The following is an 11,205-nucleotide window of genomic DNA, read 5'->3' as shown; positions in this document are numbered from 1 at the left end:
GCGGTCCTTCCCCCCGCCCCCCCCCCCTCGGTAGGACATTTTGCAAGAAAATGGGATTTTTCGCTGCTTGTTATGCGGCATGTCATGTCATCTGCTCCTGCTAATTTCTCACTCAGTCATAATCCTCTCCACAGTTGCTTGTGATTTCAGGTGAGCAATGAGCAGCAGGAGCAGATGAATTCCTAAGCAACTGTGAGTCTTTGGGGGGGTTTCATGCAACTGTTCCCAATAATAAAACACCAGGTAGGAGAGCTGCAGAAGAGACGGGGTGTCTGCAGAGCTCGCTCCATGGAGGCATTAAGGAAGCAGTTCAAAACATCACCCCAAATCTGCCAGTGCCCCCAGCGCAGTGCTGGATGCACAGCCTCACCCCATGTATCATCACCTGTGCCATGAGAGCAGGGAGAGGTGTTGGACAAGATGCCAAGTAGTGTTTGGGTGCACAGCAATGAGAGAAATCACCATAAGCTGTGCAGATTTTAGGAGAAATGAGTGGCAGGGATGTAACAGCCTGTGTTTGGAGCCGTCGTATTGCAGCAATGGCGTGTTGGAAATGCTTCCACTAGATAACGTTTGTGGAGGTGGGGATTTAGGTACTGACATGGCTGCTGTGGGTTGAACATGGTAGGAGTCCCGTTAATATTCCTGGTAGGCATTCCTGCCAGGAGCAGGGAGAAAGGGATGACGTTAAGGCAGGGAGCAGGAGTTTAGCTGGGGCATGGGGAAGACCAGTGGAAGAAAATGCCCTGAAGCCTGATGCTGTCAGGTTCTCTCCCCCCATCAGTACCATCCCGTGAATTTCTGGCTCAGCCATGCCCCTGCGTTTGTCCTTGCCTTGCAGAACACGTCCCGACAGCCTGTGCCCGGGTGGATGCCCTGCGCTCCCACGGCTATCCCAGAGAAGCTCTCCGACTAACTGTTGCCATAATCAACACCCTGCGACTGCAGCAGCAAAGGCAGCTGGAAATATATAAGCATCAGAAGAAAGGTATGAGTAGAGCTATGGGAAAAGTGTCTCACGAGGTCTGGCTGGCATGTCCCAGCTGGTTGAGAAAGTCTTCTTCACCTCACAGGGTAGTGCTGCCCCATCCAGAGCAGCAGAGGTTGACGGTGGGCAGTGCTGGATGGGATTACTCACACCCTAGAAAGACAAACTGATGCATCTGATTGCTTGAGCCAAACTGTGTCGGTACCCACATGCTAAGGACAGAGGTGCCCATGTGCTGTCTTCGGGCTGCTGGAGTAGGGATGTTCTTCTTCCCACTGTTGCCGTGTCTGGCTGCCTGTAAGGATTGCACAGGCAGGTGATGCCTGCATTAAAGAGGAGCTGCTTGTCTGCAGAGCTGCAGTAACTGGCTGCGTGTGCTACCTCCACCTTGCATTTGCTGGGTAAATTGTACCAGGAGGCAAGCTCAGTGTTTCTCCTTTTGCAATTGCAGTTGGCAGGGAGCCGGAGTCAGTTACTGCAGTGCTGCTGGTGGTCAGTGACTCCGGGACCTTGCTAGCTCAGCCAGCCTGAGATCATCAAAAGATGGAGCTTTTAAGACTCACTGGGAGTCTTTGTCATCTCTGGAGAGATTTCTGCTTGTGTTTCCAAAACATTCAGGCCACCATTACAAATGAGTCCATAAGCTGCAGGTCTGACTTTATAGACCCCATCCTGGGACTCTGCAGTCCCTTGTGTCCTCCTGGAACAGAGAACAAGCTGCTGCATCTTATGTGGCCTTAGGGGCGCCTTTTTTTGTTGGGTGCCTTCTCCCTGATGTCTGCCAAAACATTCAGGCCACCATTACAAATGAGTCCATAAGCTGCAGGTCTGACTTTATAGACCCCATCCTGGGACTCTGCAGTCCCTTGTGTCCTCCTGGAACAGAGAACAAGCTGCTGCATCTTATGTGGCCTTAGGGGCGCCTTTTTTTTGTTGGGTGCCTTCTCCCTCTGATGTCTGTGGCAGTGTACATGGTGGCTGCTCTGAGCTGCTCCTTGCCCTCGTGAACTACCATGCCAGAGTTGGCCCTGGAGGTCCCCGTGTCCCAGGCCGTGGGGTAAGAAAAGGCCTCTGGTCTCAGAGAGCCCTCTGGGTGCAGAACCTGTCTTTAAATTCCTCACTTTTAATGTCTTTCTGTTCCATTTTTTTGCAGAGCTGCTGCAGCGAGGAGCAACAACCATCACCAACTTGGAGGGCTGGGTAGGCCACCCTCTGAACCCCATCGGCTGCCTCTTTCTCACCCTGACCGAAGCTTGTAGATTAGAAGAGGAAAATTGCCTTGAAATTTCAGGTACCAAGCGCTCCTCCTGGCTCCCTTCCCGGTGGCTGCGGCTGAACCGAGCCTGGCGGGCAGACCCTGGGTACAGGTCTGGGGCTTGGGACTCCTGGGCTCTGAATCTCCCCTCTCTCCACCTTTGCAGGAGCAGCCAGGACAGCGCTGCAGTGCAGAGAGGGGGAGTCAGTGCCCTGAGTTTTCCCAGTGAGGTTTCCCAACCCAGTTTGTCTGGTTTGCAGCCAGGGCAGAGCAGGAGAGTGGCTTAGCAGAGCTGGGCCAAGGCATGCCAGCCCACAGGAAGGCTCTGGTGTCAGCTGTGCACCCTGTTGCACAGGTCTCAGGTCTCCTGCATCTCCTAGTGAGAGCAGGAAGGAGGGCGAAGCCCACATCTCCTGCAGGGACCTTTTATCCATCATCTCTGGGTAACTGAAGGCAGGCAGCAAGGGAAGCGTGGGTCTGGCTTCTCATGTTGAGAGGTTTTTCTCTCTGCCGTGGTTCTGCCACCTAGGAAGGCTCTTCTAACCTTGCTGCATCTCTCCCCTTTCTTCTAGATGCTGGGGACTCCAAACCCCCAGTGTATCAACACGTGCCCGTTGCGACCGGCAGCCAAGACAGCGGCGAGTCCTACCTATCCCTGGCCTTAGAGGTGGCCCTGATGGGGATGGGTCAGCAGAGGGTGATGCCTGAAGGTCTCTATGCCCAGGACAAGGTGTGCCGCAATGAGGAGCAGATCATCGCCCGGCTGCAGGACCTGGAGCTGGACCCGGTGCTGGTGCAGACCCTGCGGAAGCAGTGCATCTTGCTGCTGGAAGGTGGGGGCTCGGTCCATCTAGCTGGCTTCTGTGTCTTAGCTGAGTGCTGGTAACATCTCTGGGGTGCCCTTTCCAAGGTTTATGCTTGGCTGACCCCATCCTAGCTTCTTCCTCTGTGGGTGTGGTGCTGAGTCTGTAGGATGGCTGCTCTGCCCCATCATCTGGCAAAGCAAGGGTTTGCTGTCATCCCTGGAGCGAGACCACCTCAGAGGTGTTACGGAGAAGGGTGCTAAGCACGTGGCCTCAGTTTCTGAGGGTTTTTGACCTGGAAGAGTGTTTAGAAAAGGAAAGAGCAGCCCTTTGCCCTGGATCCAACTTGAGTAGTGCACCAGGGAGCTGCTGAGCAGATCCTCAAAGCTTTGGGATGGTGCAAACCCCAGCCACAGAACCTGCTGTGCTAATTATGGCTGACGGGCTCTGCTTCCGCCTAGGTGGTCCCTTCAGCGGCTTGGGAGAAGTCATCCATCGTGAGAGCGTCCCCATGCACACCTTTGCCAAATACCTGTTCTCTGCCCTGCTGCCCCATGATGCAGACCTGGCGTACAAGCTGGCTTTGCGGGCCATGAGGTTGGTGCATGTTTTATTCCGTCTCTGCCCCCCTGTTTTGCCTCCCTCCTCCGCTCCGCTGGGAAGCCAGGATGCTCTACAACCCTAGAGCAGGGATGGGAGCGGAGGCAGGCTTGGAGCTTGCCGTCCCTGGGGTCATGCTGTGCAGCATGTAGGGCTGCCTGGGCACCGAGCAGCAGTGCAAAGAGACTCCTGCTCTCTGTCTGGGCGATTCCTGGTTTTCAGGCCCCATCTGTAGGGATTTACAAGGGCCCGATAATGTCTGCTGGTCCAGCCCTCTGCCCATCCCCTCGTCCCAGGCTGGACCACCACCTGCCTGTCCTGGTGACAGGCATCCTCCGCCGGAGCAGGTCCCAGGCATGCATGGTGCTGTCGTCTGCCTTCTGTGTGCCAGGCCTTGGGCACCCTGCAGCCCTCCCTGCCTGCAGGAAGGGCTGGTATCCCGGCACAGATGGGCAGATGATTGCCCTGGGCTCCAGGATGTCACAGAGCCGGGTGGAGAGCACAGTTGTGCTCTGTTCTCCATTAAAGACCAGCTCCGTCTCTGGTATTGGGGACATGGCCGATGCCGAGAGCTGCCCCATCTCCCTCCCTGGTGTGTGACACCCCTCAGACATCAGCCCGTGTACTGCAGTTTTTTGGCAGGGGCTGGATGGGTCTTGAAAAGGCTGGAATTTCCCAAATGGGTCAATGCTTGAAGGACCATCAACCCCAGAGCATCCCAGTGCCCTCTCCCTCTGACACCATTAGAAGTCCCAGCCCAGAGCATCATCTTTCTTGTGGCATTTCCTCGGTGAAATGGGCCATCTCTCCCCAGTGCCGGGGGAGATACTGAAATCCCCCTGTCCTGGGAGGAGCTGCTAAGGAGGACAACCAGACCTAAAAGAGCAGCCAAGGGTCTCTGCAGTGCATGGGGACACCATGCCCCACCAGACCTAAGACCTCCAGCCACCGAGCAGGAATGGGACTGAGTGCCCTGGGGGTGCACGATGCTCCCTCACCATCTGTGTCAGTGCCCATCCCCTGCTCCCAGCTGGGACCCCCTGTATCGGGGTGTCTCTGACCTGGGCTGGGAAGGTTGGGCTTCTGCTGCCCCGTGGGTACCCAAAGCCTGCAAGTGAAGAGAGCAGAGACGGTTAGATGCTCTCCATGTCCAGGGGGACAATTTCCCTTCTGCACGCCGTGGCTGGCCACCGAGTTAGTGACACCAGCACCAACTCAGGGGTTTAAGAGCCAACATAGTTTTGTCACTATGGCTGGCGACGTGAGAATCCTGCTCCCTTTCCTTAGGCTTCCTTATCCCCTGGGTTTTCCAGGCTTTTGGATATCCCCACACAAGCAGGTAACCCAAACCGGCTGCAGAGACCCTGGGGAAATGTGCCGCCGCTTCTGATCATAACCGTGCGTTTTAAGAAGAACCAGATGATAAAGTCAGGAGTTCTGCCGGGCGCTCTGACATGAAAGGAACGGGAGGGGAGGAGGGATTTTGCTTTTTTTTTGGAGGTGGGGTGGGGTTTTTTTTGGCTTCTGCTTTTCCTTACAAGTTTATAAATCACTTCACGGATCATTCTCCCCCTTTCAAGTCAGGCTCAGATTGATCCCCGTGCCCATGTGTTGAGCACGCAGCCTCGAGAGCCCCCACACGTGCATGGCAGCAGCATGCTTTCAAAGGCAGTGCTGCGGGCAGCTGCCTGCAGGCAGTCCCTGCCTCGCCTCGCCAGCGCCCTGGGGAGAGGAGGCGAAGCCGCCGGCTGGGCTGGGGCTGCTGTGGCAAGGTCTGATGTTGCCGCTTCCCATTTACCCTTCAGGTTGCCTGTCCTGGAGACCACGGCACCGTCCGGCGATGTGACTCACCCCCACCACCTGGTCTCGGTGGTCCCCAGCAGATACCCACGCTGGTTCACCCTGGGGCACCTGGAGTCACAGCAGTGTGAGCTGGCCTCCACCATGCTCACGGCAGCCAAAGGTTGGTGGGGGGGCAGGCTCTGGGATGGGGGTGATGGGACGGAGCCGCACAAGAGTGTCAAAGGGACTTTACTGGAGAAAAGAGGGAGCTTCTCGAGTGCTGGCAGAGACCAGGCTGGGCGCCCCACTGGCAGCCCACTGCGGGCAGGGCACGGTGAGCTGGCCTCGGAGCAGCCCAACAGAGTCTGGGATCGCCAGGGCTCTGGTCCCAAAGGGCCCCAAGGCTCGTGATCCAGCAGCACAGGACAGGAGGTTCCCAAGAGGTGTGTGCAGCCCTGCAGGGATGCTGACTGCAGCGCTGGGGATCCCGAGTAGGGCCCCAGGGTGATGCTGGACCATGCCTGCCCTGCCCAACATACTGTGGGTTCGTGTTGTGGGCTTTTCATTAAACATCTCTCTGTCCAGAAACCAACCCCACTGGGACGGCGAGCGCCTTGTACCCTGCGAGGGCCGGCGAGCCGAGCGGTTACCACTGCCTGCTGCTGTCCCACGTGGTCTGCGTCAGCCTCCAGCAAACTGTGCTGCCAGCCTGATGGGGAAATGAGCCATCAACAAGCTCCAGCCTCGCTGCCTCGGCAGCCTCTTCTCTCCTTCCAGCCCTCCTCCTCTTGGCTGCTTTTCCAGGGCTGATGGTGTTCTGCCCCTGCCTTGCAGTGCCCTGATGGAGAGCTGGCACCTGGATGGAAGTGGCTTATCCTTAGTGTCTTCTCCCTTTCAGCCCTTAATGGGGATGAGGTTTTTATGCCGGGGTTGTAGGGCCATTGGATTACATCTGTTTTTCCCACTATGCCCTTCCCTAGGTGTTCCCCCACCGCAGCATGTCTCGATGCGATCCTGTGTCCTCGACGCCTCTGTCACCCGCGCCCCCGCGAGCCATTTTAGGGAGGCTTAGATTTTGGTGGCGGTGCAAGCGGCTGCTGTGGGTGGCAGGCGATACCTCTAGCTATCAGTCTGTGTATGCCCAGGTGCAGCACTAGGTTTTTCACGCTGATGTGCGTTATTTGGTTTTCTTTGCGTGAGGTTCATCTGCTCAGTGTACAATTATGGGAGTAGAAACATGAACCTGGAACAAAGCAGAGGGACCTCATGTGGCACGTTGGCATCCCTGATCTGCACCCACACCAAAGGTCCCTCTCCCCACCCTGTGTCCCACAGGGGCTGACAGGAGGATTTCCCAACCCAGATGCAGGATCATGATACTAATACGCCTTGATAGGTCTCTCTTCCAAGATCCTGCCCCATTTCCCAATGCCATCACGTATCCCTCTAGCACCCGCGGCTTCCTGTGGCAGGAGTTCCACAGCGTCACTGGGTGTTGTGCCAGGAACCCCCTTCTTTGGGGGGTATCTCAGCCTGTCTCGGTTACGAGAGCTGCGTGCCTGACCTGGGGCAGGTCAATCGTTACGAGAGCTGCGTGCCTGACCTGGGGCATCCAGGACTGAGCCTCTGCAGCGATTCCGGGTGACCCTGGCCCGGCCTTTGCTAGCCTTGTGGTGGGAAGGGACTTACTAGGCAAGACAGTACGTGTGCAGCAAACAGCGTTTCTTCTTTTTAACATTCCTAAATGAAGACTGGCCTTTATGCAGCCGTTCAGCACTGAGCATCTCCCCAAACCCCTCCTTTGTCGGGAAAAGGCTGCTTTACAGCTTTCAAACTTGAGCCCAGGGTAGAACGTCCAGGTGCCTGGAGATGTCTGCTAATGCTCCAGGACATATCTGGGATCACTCAGGGTTGTTTGTCCTCTCCATGAGAGGATGGTCTTCAGCAAGGATGGGTGCTGTAGGATGTGTCACCTCCTGGGGAGGATGCCCTATTTTGCTGTTGGACTGCAGGGCCTGATCCAGCATCTCTGTGCATCCTGCCACGTGTGTGTCCAGAGGGGCTGACCATGCTGAAGGGGCTGCTCACCACCCGGTGCAGGCAGGAGATAGGGCTCGGGGGCAAGGTGGGGGGAGGCCAAGCCATCTGACCGTCCTTTCCTGCACCCAGGGGACATGCTGCGCCTACGCACGGTGCTGGAGGCCATCCAGAAGAACATCCACTCCTCCTCCTTGATCTTCAAGCTGGCCCAAGATGCGTTCAAGATTGCCACGCCGGCCGACAGCAACTCGGACACAACGCTGCTCAACGTGGCGCTGGAGCTGGGGCTCCAGGTACAGGATGGCGTGGGGGATGCCGGCAGCCCTTCTGCCCCTCATGCTGCAGCATGGCGGTCTTCCACCAAGCAGATGGTCCCCCATGGAAGGAGTAAATTCATCCCTGCATGGCCCTGAGCTGGGGAGCTCAGCCCTGGGAGGCCCCTGTGCCTGCTGAGGTTTGGGTGGAGGCGAGGCGGCACCAGGGAGTGGGTAGCCAGCTGGGCCAGGGGGATTTTTGGGGAGCGCCATGGTGTTGGGTGGCTTTGGTGGAGCCCCATGGGCTGGGCCGGACACCCCGGGTTTGCCTTGCAGGTGATGCGCATGACCCTGTCCACCCTGAACTGGCGGCGGCGGGAGATGGTGAGGTGGCTGGTGACATGTGCTACCGAAGTGGGTGAGTGCCTTGCCGTGCCGGGCAGAACCGGCCCGTGTCCGGTGGGAGCGGGGTGGGCACGGACATCCCGGGGTCATTCATAGCCCTGGGTGTCTGAGCTCTCCTGAGCCTCCCATTTCTTCCTGGGTAACTGGATGCACCCCAGAGTGCCAGCTGGCAGGGCTTGGGGCCACAATGGTGGCTGGGTTCGGGACTGGGACAGGTCCCCTGTACCCCCAGGCCAAGCCAGCGGTGTTCGCTGTGCCCTGCAGCACGGCCAAACAGGGTAGCCTCTGCCTGTCCCCCTCCGCCCTGTCCCTGTTGGAGCAGAGGCAGTGGCTCAGCACTGCTGCGGGCTGGCTTTGCCCTTGCTCTGGGCACTGGGGGACTCGGAGGAGCCCCATGATCTGAGCTGTGCTCCAGGGATGTGCTGAGATCCCAGTGTTTTCTTGCAGGGGTGAGGGCCCTGGTGAGCATCCTGCAGAGCTGGTACTCGCTGTTCACCCCCACGGAAGCCACCAGCATCGTGGCAGCCACGGTGATGTCCCACAACACCATCCTGCGCCTGAGCCTGGACTACCCGCAGCGGGAAGAGCTGGCCAGCTGTGCCCGCACCCTGGCTCTGCAGTGCGCCATGAAGGACCCACAGAACTGCGCCCTGTCCGCCCTGACCCTCTGTGAGAAGGACCACATCGCCTTCGAGACCGCCTACCAGATCGTCATCGACGCCGCCTCCACCGGCATGACCTACACCCAGCTCTTCACCATCGCCCGCTACATGGAGCACCGGGGCTACCCGCTCCGGGCGTTCAAACTGGCCTCGCTGGCCATGACGCATCTCAACCTGGCCTACAATCAGGACACGCATCCAGCCATCAACGATGTGCTCTGGGCCTGCGCCTTGAGCCACTCTTTGGGCAAAAACGAGCTGGCGGCCATCATCCCACTGGTGGTGAAGAGCGTGCACTGTGCCACGGTGCTCTCGGACATCCTTCGCCGCTGCACCATGACGGCCCCAGGGCTGGCCGGCATCCCCGGCCGCAGGAACTCGGGGAAGCTGATGTCCACCGACAAAGCCCCCCTGCGACAGCTGCTGGACGCGACGATAAGCGCCTACATCAACACCACCCACTCCCGGCTCACCCACATCAGCCCGCGGCACTACGGGGAGTTCATCGAGTTCCTCAGCAAGGCCAGGGAGACCTTCCTCCTGGCGCAGGACGGGCACATACAGTTTGCCCAGTTCATTGACAATCTCAAACAAATCTACAAAGGCAAGAAAAAACTGATGCTGCTGGTGCGGGAACGGTTTGGGTGAGCCCCGGCCCCCGCCACGCTCACTGGCAGGGTCCGGCTGCAGCACGGGGACTCGGGAGAGAAGAAGGAAGGAAAACAGAGATCACCTTCCCCCCCATCGGCAGAGGCTGCTCTGTTCTGGTCTTCTGTTTCTTTTTTTTGTTTTCTTTCTTTTTTGTTTTTTATTTTTTTCTTTCTTGGATTTAACCATTTCACACGCTGAGAGGATCCAGAGATTCCTTGGGCACAAACCAAAAGGCAACCATGGGGAAAAAGGATGGTTCGCTCAGCCCCCTGCCCTCCCTTGCCAATACCAAAAGCTAACCTGGAAATCTAATACCTCTTTCCTGAAGGAAGTGGTCGCTGGAGGGATCCGAAGGTTGCAAAGTGCAAAAATCTTTAAAATTACATGGGGAATTAAAAGAAAAAAGAGGAAAAAAAAAAAAAAAGAAAAAAAAAGAAAAAAAAAAGTGCGAGTGAGCAAAGAAACCCGCAACACTAGAACCTCATGCGTCACCAAAAGCGATGGCTTTGCAGAGCGCTTCTCCCGCCCGCCCGAGACATGCAAACTCCTCTATTTGTGAAGATACTTCAATAAAAACAAGTTAAAGTAACTGTTCTCAGGGATTGCTTACTAAAAGTAACACAAAAAAAAAAGCATTTATGATACTGTAAATACTATAGTATATGTGTCAATTATTAAATTGTAAAGTTATAATTATTTATAATTCTGTCTTTTATTTGGGGGATACTTGAAATTGTCGTGGGCTGGGGCGATTATTTTTATTATTGCTATTATTATTATTATTATTATAACTATTATTTAAAAAAACCACACAAAACAAAACCACAGACAAAAAGAGGAGGAGGCACGCGAACATTTCTCAGGTTCCCACAGCATCGTCGGCAGCGAGAAGGGTGTGGGGGGAGGCGAACGTCCACTCGACTCGCAGCCCTGGGACGGACGGACGGACGGAAGGAGGAGCGGCTGCCCAGCGCTTGAGGACAGCGAAGGAAGGGACTCGGGGTGACACTCGCTCGGACGCACATGGATGCTGGCGATGGAGGACATGAGCCCATCGCCTCGTACGGAGCCGTCTCCCAGCAGGCGCAGGGGTGCGAGGTGCCTGGGCGGGCGTGCGGGCACCAGGGCTCCCCGGCTCCTGGGGAGGGAGGGGGGGCAGGCGCAGCCGTGCCGCCTCCCCGCACCATTCTGCTTCCTGGCTCCGTGGTGCAACCAACGCTCAGCCCTTCCCGGCTTCACCCCGCGCCAGGGGCAGACTCTCCAGCCCCGGGCCGGCGGCTCTTCAGTTTTGCTTCATTTCTTTGCCAGCGGGTCGGGAGGGCTGGGGGGGGCCAGGGCTGGTCTGGACGGTGACTTGTAGTTAGAGAACATGGGCTAGTTATCTGCTGTCTGGTTTGACTTTTAATTTTTTGGCAAGTGACTTGTGTCCGCACTCCGGCCAGGAAACTAATTGTACTCGGTCTCTGTTGCCACTGAAATAGCGGTCTTCAACCTCATTTCTTTGCCAGCGGGTCGGGAGGGCTGGGGGGGGCCAGGGCTGGTCTGGACGGTGACTTGTAGTTAGAGAACATGGGCTAGTTATCTGCTGTCTGGTTTGACTTTTAATTTTTTGGCAAGTGACTTGTGTCCGCACTCCGGCCAGGAAACTAATTGTACTCGGTCTCTGTTGCCACTGAAATAGCGGTCTTCAACCAGTCTGTTTCTCTTCCCCCCCCCCCCCCCTGCTTGCTTCTTCTCTTCCCCCCCCCCCCCTTCTTGTTTTTTT

The 11,205-nt window shown here is 56.8% G+C and overlaps 1 protein-coding gene across 1 annotated transcript in view; it reads left to right on the top strand.

The window, feature by feature from the left end:
• ZSWIM5 (zinc finger SWIM-type containing 5) overlaps positions 1-10,371 on the top strand; it is a 58,608-nt gene extending 48,237 nt beyond the window's left edge. Inside the window, exons 7-14 of the mRNA XM_019474175.1 lie at positions 842-988; positions 2,142-2,279; positions 2,816-3,076; positions 3,508-3,643; positions 5,452-5,609; positions 7,598-7,761; positions 8,059-8,140; positions 8,575-10,371. Coding sequence (XP_019329720.1) covers positions 842-988; positions 2,142-2,279; positions 2,816-3,076; positions 3,508-3,643; positions 5,452-5,609; positions 7,598-7,761; positions 8,059-8,140; positions 8,575-9,437 — 1,949 coding nt within the window. The 3' untranslated portion in view covers positions 9,438-10,371. The remainder of the gene's footprint in view (positions 1-841; positions 989-2,141; positions 2,280-2,815; positions 3,077-3,507; positions 3,644-5,451; positions 5,610-7,597; positions 7,762-8,058; positions 8,141-8,574) is intronic.
• The last annotated feature ends 834 nt before the right edge of the window (positions 10,372-11,205 follow it).

The sequence above is a fragment of the Aptenodytes forsteri genome, unplaced genomic scaffold (assembly GCF_000699145.1).
Source record: "Aptenodytes forsteri isolate BGI_AS27 unplaced genomic scaffold, ASM69914v1 Scaffold119, whole genome shotgun sequence".
NCBI lineage: Eukaryota > Metazoa > Chordata > Aves > Sphenisciformes > Spheniscidae > Aptenodytes > Aptenodytes forsteri.
Note: the sequence above shows the minus strand (reverse complement) of the source record. Positions and strands in the feature narration are given on the sequence as shown.